This window comes from Octodon degus, unplaced genomic scaffold (assembly GCF_000260255.1).
Source record: "Octodon degus isolate 3935 unplaced genomic scaffold, OctDeg1.0 scaffold00152, whole genome shotgun sequence".
Classification (NCBI taxonomy): Eukaryota; Metazoa; Chordata; class Mammalia; order Rodentia; family Octodontidae; genus Octodon; species Octodon degus.
This window is the reverse complement of record NW_004524728.1, coordinates 1,604,106-1,623,337: the sequence shown is the minus strand read 5'-3', so window position 1 is coordinate 1,623,337 and position 19,232 is coordinate 1,604,106. Positions and strand designations below refer to the sequence as shown.

At 38.8% G+C, this 19,232-nt stretch overlaps 1 protein-coding gene across 2 annotated transcripts in view; it reads left to right on the top strand.

Moving 5' to 3' along the window:
* Ca8 (carbonic anhydrase 8) overlaps positions 1-19,232 on the top strand; it is a 136,510-nt gene that overhangs the window by 61,495 nt on the left and 55,783 nt on the right. For both annotated transcript variants that reach the window (XM_004642355.2, XM_023702453.1), the window contains exons 4-7: positions 10,352-10,447; positions 15,131-15,193; positions 16,625-16,673; positions 18,075-18,187. In XM_004642355.2, coding sequence (XP_004642412.1) covers positions 10,352-10,447; positions 15,131-15,193; positions 16,625-16,673; positions 18,075-18,187 — 321 coding nt within the window. The remainder of the gene's footprint in view (positions 1-10,351; positions 10,448-15,130; positions 15,194-16,624; positions 16,674-18,074; positions 18,188-19,232) is intronic.

The following is a 19,232-nucleotide window of genomic DNA, read 5'->3' as shown; positions in this document are numbered from 1 at the left end:
GGAACCAGGGATAGAACACAGGCCCTTGTGCTCGCCAGGCAAGCACTTCTACTGAGCCATCTCCCTGGCCCTTAGTTGCTCTTTATTATGGAAGTATTTCACTTGTCTGTTGAATTTGAAAGAAAATTTTGCAGGATATAGCAGTCTGGGTTGGAATTTGTTTTCTTGCAAGTTGAAGTACTTTGCTCCATGCTCTTCTTGATTTGATAGTTTGTAAAGAAAAATCTGCCATTATTCTGATGGGTTTTCCTTTAAACATTATCTGTTTCTTTTCTCTAGTGGCTTTTAGTATACTGTTCCTGTGCTGAATTTCTGGGATCTTATCATATGTCTGGGTGTGGTTTTAATTGGGTTGATGTTATTTGGAGTTTTATATGCTTCAGTCACTTGAATGTCAGATTGTTTCCCCATGTTTGGGAAGTTTTCTGCTATTACTTCTGCCCATATTCTTTTTATATCATTTGTATTGACTCCTTCTTTCTGATTGATGCCTATTAGTCTCACATTGTTAATCTTTGCATCATTTTTCCCTGCATTCTAGTTGTTTTTAAGAGATCTTTTCTTACCTTTTCACTAGCTGCACCAGCATCTTCAAGATCTGAAACTCTATCTTCGCTTTCATTCAAATGGTTTTGCAAGATTGTGATTGAGATTTTGACTTCCTTTATAGCACTTTAAATCTGCTTCATGCATTCTATTTCTTTCCTATATTGCTCATTCAATGATACCATCACTGTTCTATTCTCTATTTTTTTAATCAGTTTCTTCTTTAGAATCACTTAGTACTTCTTTTCATTATAGTTATCGTTTCTTTTTTTACTTCAGAAGTTATTTCTGCACTGATATCCTCTATACTTTTCTGCAGTTGTTTCTTTATTTCCAATGCTATTATTTCAGAGATTTTAGGTGTGTGTTTCCAATTTCTTGTATGCTTTTGTCTCCTGCATTCTTTCTGGGTTGGTTTGGGACCTGAGACTGCATTTTGCTCCATTTCTTTGTCATTTTGCATAGCACTGTCTTTTGACCTTTGGTATAAAGTTTTGGTAGAGTTATTACCTTAGCACCAGGTCCAGATCTACCAAGTTCAAAGTCATCCAGGTGGGTGTGGCTTGGGTCTGGTTGCTATGCTCCACTTCTTCCTGCTGCAGCCCTTGGAAGTGAATGTGCTGTGTACTCTGGCAAGATGTTTTCTTCCTGGATCAGCTGGGTGGGTCTTGCCTATAGCCTCTCTGCAGGGAGTTCTGTCACAGAGTTCCCCACCTGACCTGTATTATGGGCCTGTGTGCTTACTGGAATGAGGATCTGGAGGGCACCACCTGGCCCCACTCCCCGCAAGCCTGCACACTGGCTGGAATAAGGATCCAGAGGGCCCTGGAATGCCCCACTCACATGCTGGCCCTGTGCACTGGCTGAAATCAGGGTCACTCTTATTGAGCACTTGGGATAAAGTTAGGCAGGAAAGGATGGAGACAGAGAAATAAAAGCCTAATAATATAGGTCAGTAAATATATATTTACTTAAGAGAGCTTTTTTTCTTTTAAATTATTTCTTAATTTTTAACCTCATTGCTTTCTTCTTTAATTAATTTTATTGAGAAATAGATATCAATGAGACAGTTTCAAAACCGATTAATAGGACAGCTTCAATAATTAATACAATGCATATTGTTATCTTCTTAGTGGTTATTCATAGTACAAGATGCAGACATGATATCCTGTCCAAATACTATTAGTACAAGTCTTTCTTTTCATTGAATTAAGAGAAAGTAGCTATATATCTATTCTATTTTGTATATACAGATACAAAATGGTTCTTCTTTGTATCCCCTTTTTTTCTGTTTAGTTTTGTTAGATATGGGTATTCCATTGCCATTTAAATTTAAGAAAGCTTTGAACAGAGGGAATGTGGTAAAAGTTGGGATCATGAGAATTGACTTGGGCCTTGTAATTTACAGGACTTCGGATAGTTGGCTTTGGTTAGCTGGAGACAAAAGGTCCATGATCCCAAGCCAAGGAGATTGGGGGCTCCATTAACAGTTAGTAAGAGGGTACCTTTGCAGGGAATTCATGTCAGTCCTAGAAGCACATAGCTTGAGGTGGCAGAAAGACATTTAAAGGGAAAACTCATGAGGCCTTTGCAGACAGGAGACCTTGCAAACTTGTATGAGTACACAGTGCTGGGGAGAGAAATTTGTGAGTGATAACTGCATTTTCAGTTTTCACTACTTTATCCATTCCTCATGATTCATTCTTTTGTACTCTAATGTTGTCACATTATTTATGTTAATAATAAACCTCATTTATCTTGAAGATAACTTTCTGTTAAGCTGCCATGAAATCTTCAGACTTATTTTTCCTCATTGACAAATAAATGATTATAGGCTATGGCATGTCACAGTTTCATGATTTTGGACAAATTTATCTATTGCTGTGAGTTAAGTATATTAAGATTAACATTTTCCAGATATTAATGGTAAAGCTGTGCAGTCAATTGTAGGAAATTGGAATTTGTGAGCCCTGTTGAAAAATCTAAGCCAAATATTTTCTCTAAAACTGTAAAAAGGCATTTTACAGTTAATATTCCAAAGTCTGAGTTTTCAGTAGGAAGTTATGATGGTCATCCTGTTGCCAGAGAAAAGGTTGCTTCTTTGAAACACAGGGCCCCTATGGAGGCTTTCCTGGCTTCAGGGTTGGGAGGGTGGGGAGGGGGTGGGGCATGACAAAGACTCACTTTAATTGTTAGAGAAAGAAAATCACTTTCTTCTGTTCTGACATACTTATGTTAGAGGGAGTTCAAAATCTTGTGCCTTTGAGGGAGGATAACTGAAGGGAATGTGGAGACTTCTGATTGCCCAAGTTGAGAGGTCTTATTTATCTGTTATCAGCCACCATTCTTGGCTGCGGTAGGAGTTTGTGTTCAAACCCCTAAGACAGCTTCTCTACTGTCTGCTGTATGGTGTGTTTATAAGGCAAAGAAGGTTCTGGCTCTTGATGGCCTTGGTGAGCTGACTCCTGCCTGGGGGACGATTTAATTCAGTGGTCTCTGAAAAAGTTACCGGGCCTGCACAGTGAGTGGAAGGCATGAGTCCAGCAGTACACATAGCATGCCACACAGCCTTTGGATTCCTTAGTGATGCACATATACTTTATAGATTAGTCATGTAAGTTATTTACAACAAATTTTAGTAATAAAATACAACAGTTACATCAATATACGATGACAAAAATACTTACATCTTATGAGTTATTTATTTCTGTGATTATCCATTTAGTGTTTTTACTGCAAATAATTTTAACTGTGGACAGTGAAACCATTGATAAAGGGCAGCTACCATATTTTTATGTATTTTGTGAAGTATAGAAAAGTTGAAATAGTCTTAATATTTATCAAATGCTGTCACTTTGTTAGGGCCCTTTCTTTCTGTTCCTGTCATTGCCAGTCTTCTGCAGATTCAAACCTCCATTGGTCTCCATACTGCTGTGCTTTCACAGCCCCTGTTAAGTCAAGATTCTCCCAGAAAAGAGGAAGTGGGGCAGGGGAGGCAGATGGAAAGGAATATGATGAAGGAGAGAAAGAGAGGAAAGACCGGGATTCCCATAAGAAGAACTGGTTCATGTGGTTGTGCCACCTGGCAAGTCCAAGATCTACAAAGCAGGCACCTAGAAATTAATACAGAAGTAGATGCTATAATTTGAATTTGAATATTGTATGCACAGGTGAATTTTTATCTATCACTGTGGAGACAGAATTCCTTCTCCTTTCAGGGCTGTCAGTCTTTGCTCTTCAGCCTTTCAATTGATTGGGCAAAGTTCACCTACATTTTGGAGGTAATTGGTTTTACTAAAAGTCTATTGATTTAAATGCTAACACATCTAAAAATACCTTCAGAGCAACATGCAGATTGCTGTTGGATCAAAGAACTGAGTTTGTTATTCTATACAAGTTGATACATAAAATTAATCATCCCATGTCTCTATCACAGTTTGTCAGCCGGAAATTCTATGTCAACTGCCTTGCTTAAAGCTGCCTCCAGTCCATTCCCAATATGTCAAAAGGACCTTTGAAGAAAAAGGCCTGTTATGGTGTAGTTTATTTGGTTCTAGGCAGTGCAGATAATCACAGTCCTTACAGTAACTCATTGCTTTAGTGTTTTCCAAAGTAGAGTTAGGACAGAATTGAAAGCTCTGTGCAGTTTGACCTCTCCACTTTTGGAGCCTCAGGGATTGACACTGTGAGACTTAAATATTTTCTAGCTGCTCACACACTTAGTTTTTCATGTGTGCTGATAACTTTCCTCTGTCTATGGCTTTACTTTATGAGGTAGAAGCAACACTAATATAAGGTAAAATGTGATAAAAATGTAGATATAATGAAGGAGCTGGGAAGAAGAACAAATTTGAATAATTTAACTATTTTGAGATCCTAACAAACTTTATCTTGGCTGGGAGATAAGAAGAGGTTATATTCTGGGGCAATCTAGGAAAAGAACTTGACTGCTATAGGTGGAAGAGGCTTGAGACTGAAGAAAGACAACAGAGCCAGTAGTATATGAAGTATAATCTTTACTGGAGACTTATGGGTAGAATCAGGGTAAATGATGGCAGAAAGACTGGTGGATCCTGTGCTTTGGTGAGAGGAAGGGAGTTTAGAGTGGTCAGGACAGAAGCAATGTCATTGAGCCAGGCTGTACCTGGTTTACCTTAAGCTAATATCAAAGATGCTAGGCACATTCCTGATTCCAGCAATGCCAGGATCTAGTCATGAAGCTCCACATACCACTCTAGTGGCTTTGTTTATTATAGTATTCTGGGAAACTGTGTGGGGGAACAGGCTAGGCTTATTCAGGGAAGTCATGGCAGCTACAACTCAAAATGGCCACAACCTGCTTAAGCTGGCTCCATTAATGGAGGTGGCAGCCACACCAAATTACAGAATGATGCTGTATCTGTGTGTTAAAGTCTGTTATGGTTTGTGTCTAGTTGTCCCCCCAAAGCCTCATGTAAGCTATGGTCCAGACGTGGCTGGAGGAGCAATGGCTTAAAGGGCAGGGCCAGAGGACCAGGGCAGGGCCCGAGGGGCACGGCAAGGGAGGTGCAAACCCTTACACTGGTTAGCCTGTGCTTTCTCAGAGATGTGGAGAGGGTCATCCTGGACACGGCAGCACCCCAGCCTCTCCTCCAGTGTCTTGAAATCTCTAGTAACTGTGAGCTAAATAAACCTTGCCTTCCTTCATTTTGAGTGTTGAGTATTTATCCCAGCAATGAGAAAAGAGTAACTAATACAGAATTTGGTATCAGAGGAGTGGAGTTGTTGCTGTGGCTAAACCTGATCATGTAGATTACAAGCTTTTGGGAATGGCTGATGGGAAGAGATAGAAAAGGTTTGGAGATGTCTCCTAAGAGTGAAGCGCTGGAACAGCTTTGGCTGTTCTGTAGGGGAGATTCTGATAAGAGCTCAGACTAGAAGACTGATAGAAAGCCAATCTGTAAAGAGCAGGATGGGGAAGTTTCTGCTGGGAAGCATTGGTTATTGGACTCAAGATCATTTGAGTTTTGGCTTAGCAGAAAATTTGTCTGAAGTTTGCCTGTATCCAGAGACTTTGCCTGAGACAGAAATTAAACCTGGAGGACTGATTAATCTTTCAGAGGAAATCTCAAAACAGTCAAATGTTGGAGCAGTGGCATGATTATTGTTGGAGGCTCTTAGTCAAATATACTTGAGAATGAAGAGCAAAGAGCCCAGCACAATGATTTAAAATCCTGTGAGTTTGGCTAGAAATAAAGCACCAGGAAGGCTGTGGACTGCAAAAATAGAACTGAGATCTCCATTGCTCAGGAGAAACAAGAGAGTAAAAGAGATGTCCTGAGGGCATCACAGGAGGTGAGAGGTTCTTGCCCTTTTCAGCCTCAGAATCACAAAGGTGAGGGACTTTGCTGTGAGGAGAAAGCTGCAGAGCCCCATGTTCCAGAATGGAGGCGGCAGCCGTACAAGATTATAGAATGGCACTGGCACAGAGAATCTGTTTCTCAGAATCAGGGTCAGAGTGTTCAGTGATCCAGGCACTCCATCCCTACAATCCAGAGAGAGGAGAGCCTGGCTACTCTCCAGCTGGCGGCAGATCTTGGCACATCCACGTGGCGTTGGTTTTAGGTGCATGCAGAATGCAGGAGTTCTGAGGTTAAGAAGGCTTCCACCTTGATTTCAGAAGAAGGCCTGGGAGGCCAGGCAGTGTGCCCCTGAGAGGGCAGTGTGTGAAGCTGTGAGTGAGAAGTCTATTCAGTGGAAACTCCAGAAGTTTGGAAAAGCCAGGAATGTGGATCATCTAAGGTAAACTGCAAAGAGGGAGCAAAGCTGGCCTGTGAGAGAAGCCATGGGAGCTACCACCAAGATTGCCATAGGGGCAGAGCCACCAGGAGCTCACAATTTGCCAGATTGCTTCGGATGTTCCAGAAGGACCTGCAGGACTTAATGGTTGTCCTGCTGGATTTTGGACTTGTTTTGGCGCCAATGGTTTGTCTACTGTGTATACTTTTTGGAATGGCAATGTTTATTTTGTGCCTTTGAATGTTGGATGTATTTAAGTTTTCATTTGCATAGGGGCTCACAAGTTGGGAGTTTGCCTTGCATCTTGGAGGAGACTTGTGACTTGGACTTTTCATCAATGCTGAAATTGTTGGGACTTTGGAAACAAAGAGATGGACTAAAATGCCAAAGAGATGTGTATGAGACTTTGGGGGTCAAGGGATGGAATGTTATGGTTTATGTCTAGTTGTCCCCCCAAAGCCTCATGTAAGTTATGGGGCAGACATGGCTAGAGGAGCAATGGCTTGAAGGGCAGGGCCAGAGGACCAGGGCAGGGCCTGAGGGGCACGGCAAGGGAGGTGCAAACCCTTAAACTGGTTAGCCTATGCTTTCTCAGAGATGTGGAGAGGGTCATCCTGGACACGGCAGCACCCCAGCCTCTCCTCCAGTGTCTTGAAACCTCCAGTAACTGTGAGCTAAATAAACCTTGCCTTCCCTCACTTTTAGTGTTGGGTATTTATCCCAGCAATGAGAGAAGAGTAACTAATACAAAGTCTAACCCCTATCATATCAGAATATGTTTATTGGGACATAGCATCTTCACAGAGGTGATCACATGAAGGCCTCATCTTGGCAGGCCTAAGCCAGTGACACAGGGGTCCTCCAGAGGAAGGAGATCAGGACAAAAACACCTACAAAAGGGAGACTGGGTGAAGATACAGGACAACAGCTATCTGCAACCTAAGGAAAGAGGCCTCTGATGGCACTGAGCCTTCTGACACCTTGGTCTGAGCCTTCCAGTCTCCACAATTGTGAGAAAATAAATTCTTGTAGTCTAATTCACTTGTGTGAGATGCACCATTGTGGTGGTCCTTGGAAGTTAATCCAGATGGAACAGGAAAGGTCCTGGGGGGCTGAGCAAGCTAAAGGTGAGAAGCAGCTGAAGTGTTGTTTTGGGCCAGTGGATCAGGAACCTGGGTTACTATGAGGTGACAGCTGAAAAGTTGTCTTCTTTCCAGAATGTATTAGAAGTTTGCCTGGTATCATATTAGCCATTTTCTAAAGTTTTCATTTGAGCATTTTCAAAAGAAAGTTTTTCAGTATCAGTGTAGAACTTCATCTATTTTTAAATCTATCTATCTATCTATCTATCTATCTATCTATCTATCTATCTATCTATCTATCTATCTGGCAAAGGGTCTAACTACACAGCTCAGACTCATAGTGATCGGCCTGTCTCAACCTCCCTAGTGTTAGGATTCTGGATGTGTACCACCTGGTTTCAGTGACCAGCTTGACACTGTAACAGGTATTGAACCCTGGTCCTTCTGCTTGCTAGGCAGGTGCTCAGACTGCTGAGCTGTCTCCTCAGCCCCTAGAGCTTCATCTTGACCTTATGGGTCACTTGTTGTCTGTGAAGGGGAATCTCCCTTCCCTTGCCTGAGAGGGTCTCTGGTGAGCATCAGGATCTCAGATGGCAGGAACAACATGAAGTAGGCATTCTCTTGATGCTTTGGCTTTGAATTATTATGTGGGAGCTGCAAGACCTATGAGGCTTCTGTCATACTTTTTAGCTTGGGTTGGCTGAAGTGCCAGCATTAAAATATTTTTTTTTCTCTTTTCTTCTTTTTAAAAAAAATTAAAGCAATTTTACTATTGCAGAAAATTGTGAAGACAGCACAGAAAATCCCCATAGATCCCATGCCTAAGTGTTCCTATTAACATCTTCAATGAACGAAGTACATTCATTACAATTAATGGCCCACTATTGATACATTCCTAAATCTGTATTTTATTCATATAGCCTTACTTTTTGTCTAATGTCCTTTTTCTGTTCAAGATCACATACATGACATCATATTGCACTTAGTTCCCTATCTCCTTGAGTGCTTCTGACTTTTTTTTTTTTTTTTTTTTTTTGGTTTTCCTTGTTCCTGATGACTTCATTAGGTTTGAAGAGTCATGGGGCAGGTATTTTGTAGAATGCCCCTTGTTGAGATTTGTCAGGTTTTTTTTTTTCAAGATTTGATTGTATATATAGGTTCTTAGGAGGAGCACAGAGGTAGAGTGACTTTGTATTCTCATGTTGAGGGTATGTCCTATCCACCTCTCTGCTGCTGGTGCTGACCTTGCTCCATGACATGTTTCAGGTTTCTCTAGTACAAAGTCTACCTCCTTTCCATGCTGTGCTCTTTGAGTCACCCATCTGTCTATATGGAGCACACACTTGATGAGCCAAGGCCTTCAGGTGTTTTGAAACACAAAAATATGCGAAGCAGTTTTTGAAGAGGAGCTGCAAATGATGCAGAATTTCAAGCAGTGGGGAAAAACTGCTTTGTTTGTTAATCTTTGAGTTTGAAAAAAAAGCCTCATAATATTTCTTTAAAAAGTAAAAAAAAATGTAAACTTGAATTTTGTGATTTTTTTGAATAGAAATAGTCAACCTTGAGCTTTGGCTTTTTTTTGTTGATTTACAAAATCTAATTTTTATCTATACCAGTAGGACTTCTGTGATATTGCTTTGGTCAGAGAAGGAATGCTTACAATGAAGCTATTATTAATTGAGAGATTGTAGAACATTGTTTTTTTAAATGCAGTGTTTTGACAGTTAAAATTTACTAGTTGGATACAGTACACAGGAATATTTTATGGCCTGTCTTCAGATACACTCTTGTCTGAGGTTGAGATTCTTGACTTTGTGACCTCCCTCTAGTGGTCAGTTTTATAATCTCAACTTCTACTTGGATGGGTTCAGGGAGGAAAATCTCATTTTTAGCAGTCTGGATAATAATTTAAAAAGTACTATTAATAACCACTACAAAGACAACAATATGTAATGTATTAATTATTGAAACTGTCCTACTAATCGGTTTTGAAACTGACTCATTCCTATTTGTTTCTCAGTAAAATTAATTTTAAAAAAAGTATTTTAGTATATGTCCTAAACTACACAGTGATTGATGTTTGTCTCTTCTGTTGGGATATAAAGTAATTTTTTAAAGTGGGGCAATATTTTAAGGTGGTGAGAATTTTAACTTTACTAAAAGCTGTAATCAGGAAGCTGGCCTTGTGGGCAGCACGTTTTCACTAGCTGCTGCCACACCAAGAACCTCAGCAGCCACTTGATCCTTAATGAGGGAACTGAGTTCAGCCTTTTGTATTTATCAGCACTATGGGAGCGAGTGCATACTCTAGATAAACCTGAAAGCTGTAAAGCTTTACGAGGCTAGGAGTTAGAGCTCCTCTGAGCATTGTTTGTCTTTCCTTCTCAGATAAACTTATCTCCAGTAGAGGAAATGGCCTTTTTTTAGAGATTCACATCAGCATTCATTATTTCCCAAAGGCTTTAAAAATGGAGCACTTTTAATAGTATGATATCTATGGTTATTCTTAGAGAGTTGAAATAATTTGCTAGGCTTTGAGACTGGCCTGGTACATTTTGTACATTTCCTGATGGACATAACGGATGATGCAGAATTTGTTTACACAGGCTTTGTATCCTTTAGTAATGAGTTCTAATGTTTGTGGGCAGGCCTGGCTGTGTATGGTCCCATTAAGATCCAGAGAGGGTGACATTTAATGAAACATAGCTAAACCAATACAGAATTGGTGAGGTCCCCATGTCTGAACTCAGGAGACAGGTTCCATTATTTTCTTTTAGAAATAAGCAAGGAATTCCTACAGAGAACATCTATCAAAGTCATAGTCTATGTGTGCTTCTAATCCTGATGCACGTGATCCATGTAGACTGAGAGAAGATGGTGATATGTCTTTGTTTCTCAGAAGAGCAGCACATTAAGTCATACGATGTGTGTGTTGTTCCTACCAGCTCCACCTGATCCACTGGAACTCCACCCTGTTTGGCAGCATTGATGAAGCTGTGGGAAAGCCTCATGGCATCGCCATCATTGCCTTGTTCGTACAGGTAAATGCTCTGCTGGGGTTGTGCAATTGTTTATAGATGCTTATTTTAAATCATTTTGTAAAACACTTTTTAGGGCTGGTCAGATAGCTCAGTGGACTAAAGCACCTACTTAGGCAAAGCACAGGGACTGGGTTCAATCCCTGGCATGCTGTGCTGACTCTGCCCCTGGGACGTGCTGAGGCAGTGGGAGTGGCGATGTGCACCTGTAATACCAGCTCTTGGGAGGCTGAAAACAGGAAGATCACTATGCGTTCAAGCTGTGTAGTGTTACCCTGTAGACCCTGTACTAAATACATAAAAACCAAAAACACTTTTTAGTTGTTTCAATTTTATTACTTACAGGTGAAATTATACACATGCACAGGTAATTTAAAAACAGACAACTTGGTCTTTGTAGTTCATAAAGGTTCAGCCTTATTTGTTAGTAGGAGATGGTTCATTTATTTATTTTTTTATAAATTTGCTTCAGAGTGGCATTCAGATCTTGGAAGAAATGAGTAGAAGATGCCTCCAGAAGGCAGAGTTCATTGCATTTATGAAAAAGAATTTCAGAAAATGTTTCAGGACTCCAGCCTACTCAAAATCTAAGAAAAAAAATCAATAATACAATCATGTATGGCTCTTTTGTGTTAATTATTTTCATTCAAACAAGATTGGAAATGTCTTATAGAAAACACTGATTGAAAAAAGACTGTCAAAGACTGGTAGATTTAACCAATGTGAAATTTAGATTCAAGCTTGGTGGTGGGCAAAGGATAGTGTGTGAAATTAATTGAAAAAAACAAAAATAGACTGTATGCTTACAAAGGTAAAAATTTCATCCTGTTCTTAGGGTGAATCTTTAAAACTTTGTCTTATTATCTATTTGATGTGGCAAAAGATTTAGAGATTGAAAATACCTTGGCAATTTTATCCCCCTGTAGTCTCATAAGAGAAGGCAAGGACCAGAGAGGTCCAGTAGTTATTTGTAGATACAGCAATTTAATGGCAGCACTCAAGACTGAAAGCCAGAGCACCCTCTCTGTGTGGTGGCTGGCTTCTGTTGAATAACCTTGGGTTAGAACAGCAGTGTTGGCCAAGTGGTCTTTAGGTAATTTTCCAAGAAGAGTTGGGCACTGGGCCTTTTTAGATATGCTCTTTGTAGCATTTATATTAAGAATATTATTAATCAATGTTATTAATTATTTGTCTACAGGTATAAGGTATTTATTGATATGTGAAAGTAACCATCTGTTTTTAGCCTCTTTAATATTTTAAAATCAGAGTCCAGAAAATATGGCACCTGAATTTAAAAAGAAATCTTTAACATTTTAAAATGAAATTTCTCACTATTTATTTCATGTCTTTTTTCATGGATGGGGCCCTATATACTTTTCATTATAAATGCATTAAATAAAATGGGATCAAAATATTGATGCAGAGGTTTTGACTTGTGCATTTTGATCATCTTTAATCTATTGAAGAATATTTTAAAAAATGACTTACATGAAAAAGTTAACATATGATCAAATTGGAGAAGTTGAGGTGGTATGAGGCAATATTTCAATATTAAAGAATAAGCATAAAAAAACAAAGAAATAGCTTGTATAGAAGGGAATAGAGCAAGTTAATTTCATCTTTGGAATGGAAAATAAATATTTGTGAAGCAAATGAGGTATAATTTAGTGTTTCCACTTACTGACCCATCATGTGTACCAGGTGTCCTGGACACTTAGAGCCCAGGACTCCAAACTCAGCCTTGGGCCTAATATCAGTGCTTCCAGGAATAGGCTGTGTCACAATAGGCACTTTCTCTGTGTTTGCTATGAAGAAAATTTTGAGTTTTTTAGGTAAAAGTGCCTTTCTCAGGGGATAGTAATATATTACAGAAACTGTGAGAACAAAGTTTTACAAAATCATTAAGGTGTTAGGTGAAGCAGAGAGAAGGGGGGCTGAAGTCCACCTCCAAGGGCTACCTTTGGGCCTGACCTGGGGAAACTGGACAGAGGAGGCTGGGGCCAGGTGTGGACTGATCTTGTCAGAAATTTGACTGAAGGGAGGGATGGCCGAAGTGGCAGGATCCAGTGGTGATTTTGAGATCTGAAATCTTTTGTTTTTAATCTTTGCAAGATGAGCTAGTATAAGAGTTTATAGAGTTTAAATCTTGAAAAGAGAAGGGATAGCTAACATAGAGAAGTCCCAGAGAAGATGAGAGGGCATGAGACACAGAGCTTTTGTAGATGAACTAACTTGGAGAGGGGAATGCTGTACTTTCTTTGAAGGAGAAAGCCAGCAGGAAAGGTGGACACAAAGTGGAGAATAGCAGGAAATGAAGGGAGTTCATGTCAGATGACCTTTAAGCATCTGAGACATACATTTGCAAAACAAGGAAAATATGGATGGATGTGGGGTTGTGGGGTTGATCTTTGTAATGTCCAGAAAGGGATGATGATAGACACAGCAGTCAGGCCAGATGTCACAGATTGTTTAGCACAGTAATCAGTGGATTGTTCTGGAGCAATGTAGAATATTCTAGCAAATCATTGTGTTGATCCATCACAGAGTAGATGAATTAGGAGGACAAGCAGATAGAAGATTCCAAGGTGGTAGGAATGGTATTTTTCAGGCTAGTTAGGCGGGGTAAGAGGATGAAGCCAAAAGGGGCCTGAGAGCTTTTGTTCTTGCTGATAGTTTTTCTTTTCCTTTCTTTTTAAAGAAGAACAGGGGGACGGGTGAGATAGCTCAGCGGTCTAAAGCGCCTGCTTCAGCCACCATGCAGGGACCGTGGTAAGGCACCTGCAATGCCAGCCCTGCCCCCAGTGTGGGCTGAGCCAGCCACACACACACACACACACACACACACACACACACACACACACACAAATAAACAAAAATGAAAAAGAACAGAGCAGGAGAGAGCTGCGTAATGAGAAGATATGTTCAGAGAGAATATTAAGTTTGTGCTTTTAAACCTATCTCAGGAATGAAAACATTCAGAAAATAGCAAAAGTCTTGGTTACATGGAACTGATTGGCCTATCTTTTTTTCCCTTGTGTATTTCTCAGTTAGATAAAGTTGAGAAAATTAGAGAATGTGTACATGTTCACAGCTGCTGTAGCCTTTCATATGTAGGAGAGAAAAAGCTGAGAGCAACAGCAGCTATCTTAGGTAATAGATGCTTCTACCCTTCTCTATTGCCATGGGTCATTGAGAATTGATTGAAAAGTGGGAATCAGATGGTAGTTGAAATTTAAAAAAATTCAAGAATGCTCAATATAAAAAAAAACTTCTATCAAGTTTCTTTGGAAAATTAATGTTGTCTAAAAATATACACTATTTTAAAATATAAAGCTATGTAAATCATATGTCATATATTTCTGGCTGTAATCCTTTAATGGCTTTCCATTCCACTTGGGACACAGAAGGCCTTGAATAACCTGCAGTGTCTTGTATGGCTTTGGTTACTTGCTCTTAGAGCAGCGCGTTCCCTTTAGGTTGCCTTCCTGTCACTTCTTATGGTGCCTCATTTTCATTTATTTAAGAATAAAAAGTTAGTTATAAATTACCAGTGATACCAAAATGTATAACAGACACTGTTAAATAAGAAAAGAATGTTCAAGTGGGGAGAGGAAAAAGAAGGAAGGGAAAAGACAAAATGAGAAAAGAAGGAGAAAAATGGCAGAAGGATTATTATTATTATTTTATTTTTGCTCTGAATGCCTTCAGGGCAGGTTTGGCTGGCTTGAGTTCTGGGGATCGAACCACAGCAACCTGAGCCTGACTGCTTTGTTGAAGCAGCCACTTAAAGAACTGAGCTAAGGGGCAGGACCTCAGAAGGAGAAAAATGGAAAGAATGTTTTTATAAATATGGAAGGGAAGAGGGATTAGGATAAATCAAGTTATATCATGTGCATATACAAATTCCCTATGATGAATGTGATCATCATATATATCTAAGATGTGACAATAAACTTATTTTAAAAGAATTATTATCAGTGATAATTGAAAAATATCTTTTCTTTTGGTATTGAACTCAGGACCCTGTGCTTGCCAGGTAGGCACTTAAGCTGCTGAGCTATCTCCCTAGAACCCCTGAAAAAATATCTTGGCTAGATAAATTTAACATGTGAAATCAACATATCAACTTTTCTGAGTAAATAAAATTCAATCCAATAGTATTTATAAATAAAATAGCATTTATAATGGCAAAGGTAAGATTGTAAGATTTTGGATATGCATTGAATAGTTTTAATTTAAAAATGTCCTTTAGGGGCCGGGGAGATGGCTCAGTGGAATAAGTGCTTCCCTGGCAAGCACAAGGGCCTGAGTTCAATCCCCGGTTCCGCAAAAAAAAAAATATGCAGTGTATTAAAAAAAAAAAAAAAAAAAAAAAAAAAAAAAAAGTCCTTGACATTTTTATATAGCAGTGTTGTATGATTTGGCACATAACATAAGATACAGTGAGTGATATCTATAAGTGGCCAGATTACTTTAGAATAGATCCTTGGGTGTCAGAGCTAACACTTTATTGTGTTAACTGTTACAGCTTTACCTCTATTGATGTTGACATGGCTATCACCAGAAAGGTCATTTAATTCCCCAGGAAATACATTCAGGTGGTCTGAGCTTTCATTCTGGTGTCATTTTGAGTAAAAGCTTAGCGTTAAAAATGCTCTGTTTGTGGCTGTTGCTCATATATTTCAGATAGGGAAGGAGCATGTGGGCCTGAAAGCTGTGACTGAGATCCTCCAGGACATTCAGTACAAGGTAAGTCATTACTTAAGGAAAACAACAGACAGCTGTTGTGAGTGGGCCCAGAGACCAGTGGCAGGCTCAGCAGTTCTCCAGAATCACCCACAGGATTCAAAAGCTACTGGAGTATGGCTGGCCAGGGTTACAGATCACAAGCGAGCAAACTGGAAAGGCACATCGACTGTTTTTAGGGGAAACTTAGAGCAAGCTTCCAGATGAAGCGAGATGTCCTGGGGATGGGCCAGTTCTCCCAGTAGTGCTGTGTCTTCGTGCCTAGGAAGTGCTACCAACCAGGTAAGCTCACTTCAGCTTTGGTGTGTGGAAATTTTGCCAGAGTTCATACATGCAAGCAGCTCCTCACACCTCAGCTCCTCCTCCACAACCAGATTTGTGGGTATCCATAAACCTCGTTTTAGATAAATCTGCCTGGTCAAAAGGGTGCATCATAGCTGAAGGATAGGCATGCAGCATTAGGAGTTCACCGAAAATGTAATGTAGCTCAAGGCTTCAGAGATAGAAAACACACCTGTGGAGTAGAATATCCCAGGGCTTTTGAGAGTTATCGTCTGAGAGCCAAGGACTGTTCTTGACTACAGATTGTGTTTGGAACAAGTTGGTTTGGCCAGCCCAGGCCTGCCAAGGTAGTCTTTCTGGATTATGTATTGTAGCAAAGTTGTGTAAACTAAACCCGTGCAACTTTGTAAACCAAAGTATTTACATTTAATAATAATAACATAAAAACAATAACAGGCCAAGTATACATAATTCATAAGGTAATATTCCAAAGAAGAGCATTTAAAGCAATGTGATCCAGGATTGATACAGCCCACCAACAGTGAACCTTCGGTGCCACACTGAGTTGAACCTGTTTATCATGGGGAGGTGAATGGCTTTATCCTCTACAGAACATTTATATCTGAGTTTTAAATCTTTATGTCTGGACGAGAAAAGCACCCAGAGTAGATACGAGTGATGAGTAACTGCATCCAATGGCACAAAATGGCAAATTGGGAGCCGGGTTATAAAGCTAACGAGTGAAAGCTGAGATCCAGGTTGGTGAGAAGAAAGCATGTCCTAAGACTGCCCTGAGGTGGAGTTCAAGTGTGTTACACCAGCCATTGCTACAAATAGAAAAACTGTTGTGACTGTGCTACAAATAGAAAAACTGTTGGTACAAGAGAGATGAACACTAATCACAAGTTCCACTCTGGAAATTACAGGGGAAGTTGAATTACAATAGTAAAGAAAATATTCATACTTAAGAGTAGTGATTGTTGGAACCCAGTGGTCTTACTCTAATGAGAAGACAGAATGATGCAGCTGTAAGTATAAGGTGCTTGGCAAGGCCATTCCCGAGATTTCAGTCTGGGTATTTGCAGCTAGAAATCGTTTAAACATTTATAAATGTTACATCCGCAAGGAGTGTTTTGTCTTTTTCTGTTTCAGGGGAAATCCAAAACAATACCCTGCTTTAATCCTAATACTTTACTACCAGGTAAGCATTTATCTGATTGAGTTTTAACTGTGGTTATAACCATACTGTTTTCCTCAGGATATATAATCAGTAAAGTTACTTCATAATTTATATTCTTTCTCACAAATATCAGTTTCAAATTATTTTAAATACTGCAGTGAACCTTTTATTTGCAATAAAGAACTATTTTGTTACTAATTCTATGAACCCACAAATACCATTTTTAGGAGAGTCATCTATAAAAATTCCTATCTCTTTGTAAAGTACCAACCTAATAAAATAAACTTGGTACACCTCTAAAATTCATCAGTGAAATTTTAATTAATTTTTTAGTGTGAAGTAAACTTTATATACAATTTTGTAAGAATTTTTAGAATATTATTGTTTAGGTACTATTCTAAATGAGCTTATGACAAGTAATAATTATGTATAAAATAATTTCACTGTACCTTGGAGTTCAAGGTGGTTTTATACACTTTTGTCTTCACATTTCTCTGTCTAAGTTAAGTGCATTTTCATAGTGCTTCTAACAAAAAAATAGGCTGATATATAATATCCTTTCTATATTTAATTGCTTTATTTGCTCAATTTTTGTCATATGTGAAAATATTTATTCATTGTATTTAATCATGAATTTCTCTAGCACAGAGCCAAATGATTTTATAAGGATAATTTATTTTCTCTTATCACAATTATGATATCAATATTTTGCTGCTGAAGAAACAAAAAGATGCAGCCATGACCAAAAGGTTAAAATACAGTCTTTGACCATGTGTGGTGGCACAGACTTGTAGTCCTATCATTCAAGAGACTAAGGCAACAGAATTGCCACAGGTTTAGGGCCTGCCACGGTTACTTAAAAAATCCCCCTCTCCAAAACTGAGTGTATGTATGTGCTTTGAAGCCTAATTCTGTAGGTCCAAATCCTGCCTCTCTGTGTTATTCTCTGTGTGGCCTTAGGCAGGTTGCTAACTTTCTGTGTGATTTATTTTCCCCATCTATAAAACGAGGCTAATAATAGTATCCATCACATTTGTTGTGAAGATTAAATGAATTAAGATGTAATGCTCAAAATAGTACCTGGCAAGTAGTTCAATAAATATTAGGCAATAATTAGTGAGGTCAAGCCTCTAATAAAATAAAAATACAAAATACAAAGATGAATATATTCTTTATAAATTAATTAAACTTCATAGATGTGCATATCAACCCACTGATAACACAAGTAGATAGAAGATTTAACATGTTTTACGTATTTTTTCCTTGATAATTAGTTTGAGAACACTTCAAAGAAACTCAAACTTAATGTTATCTGTCTGAGAACTGTCATTTGGACAGTTTGTAATTTTGAAAATTGTTAGGGTTTCCCAGATCACTGCTAATGAGTTTGCCTTTCCATGACATGGTGCTGTGGCTGCCCAGACCCTCTGCTGCGAGACTACTGGGTCTACGAAGGCTCACTTACTATCCCCCCGTGCAGCGAAGGCGTTACCTGGATATTATTCAGATACCCTTTAACTATATCCCAGCTGCAGGTGAGTATGCTCTTTTAAATCTTTCAGAGCAGAGGTCTGAATTAAAGGTTAGATATTGTTTCTGAAGGAGGAAAGTGTCTGTTTTCTGCTTTAGTTCCCTTTGGATCAGTCATACCTTTTCAAATAAAAGTTAAATGTCTCAAACCCATGAAAGCAATGGAAAGGTCAAGGATGGCAAGACCCAGTGCTCATTTATGATATGTAGTTTAAAAAGAATTTTTGATAGAGTAAATAGAAGTCAATGAAACAACTCAACTTTTTGATTAGTTTAACTTATTCCTTTATGTGAGTTTTCCCAGGTGTGGGAAAGAAAAGGGCCTTGAAGTAAAGTGAAAATGTTGATATTTCTATAAATCACACATAGAATTTCTAATAGTTTTTCCTTGGCATGCACGAGAATGCAGTGTGGATGGGCAGTGGACCTAGAAAGAATGCTCTGGAAGGGTTTGGATTGTTCTTTACTATGATCAACAGCCTGTGTTTTGGGATTCTGCATAGGTGCTCTAGATGCCAGACAAGCTGATATGATGGTGTGGGCTTATAGCTCCAGTTATTTGTGAGACTGAAGTATGAGGATTACCTCAAGCCACGCATGCAAATGTACCAGTCAGTGCATCAGAGCAGGACTATCTCTTAAAAATAATATCCCTCAAAACAAAAAACAGCAAACCCCCCCCCCCAAACATCAGTTGATGTTTAAATTCTTTTTAAATTTCTTGTAATTATTTTTCTTTTTTAAAACCAATTTTGCATGCTTATATCTGGTAATCTGAATAGCTAATATTTTTCTTTTAACCTCATTTTATTCTGAATTATGAGGAAAAACATAATAAAAATTTTTACCTGCTTGTTTGTACATTTTATAAGTGTTATAAAGAATAGATCCTGAAAAGCACAATTTCTACATCAAACCTTTAGGAATTTTGAATGTTATAGAAGTTGGCAAGGTGCCCTTTTAAAAAAATCCATACACAAATTTGGCTGGTCACTGCATGTATTATGATTTTTCATTTCTCAGGTCTTTAAAAATATTATATAAGTATTT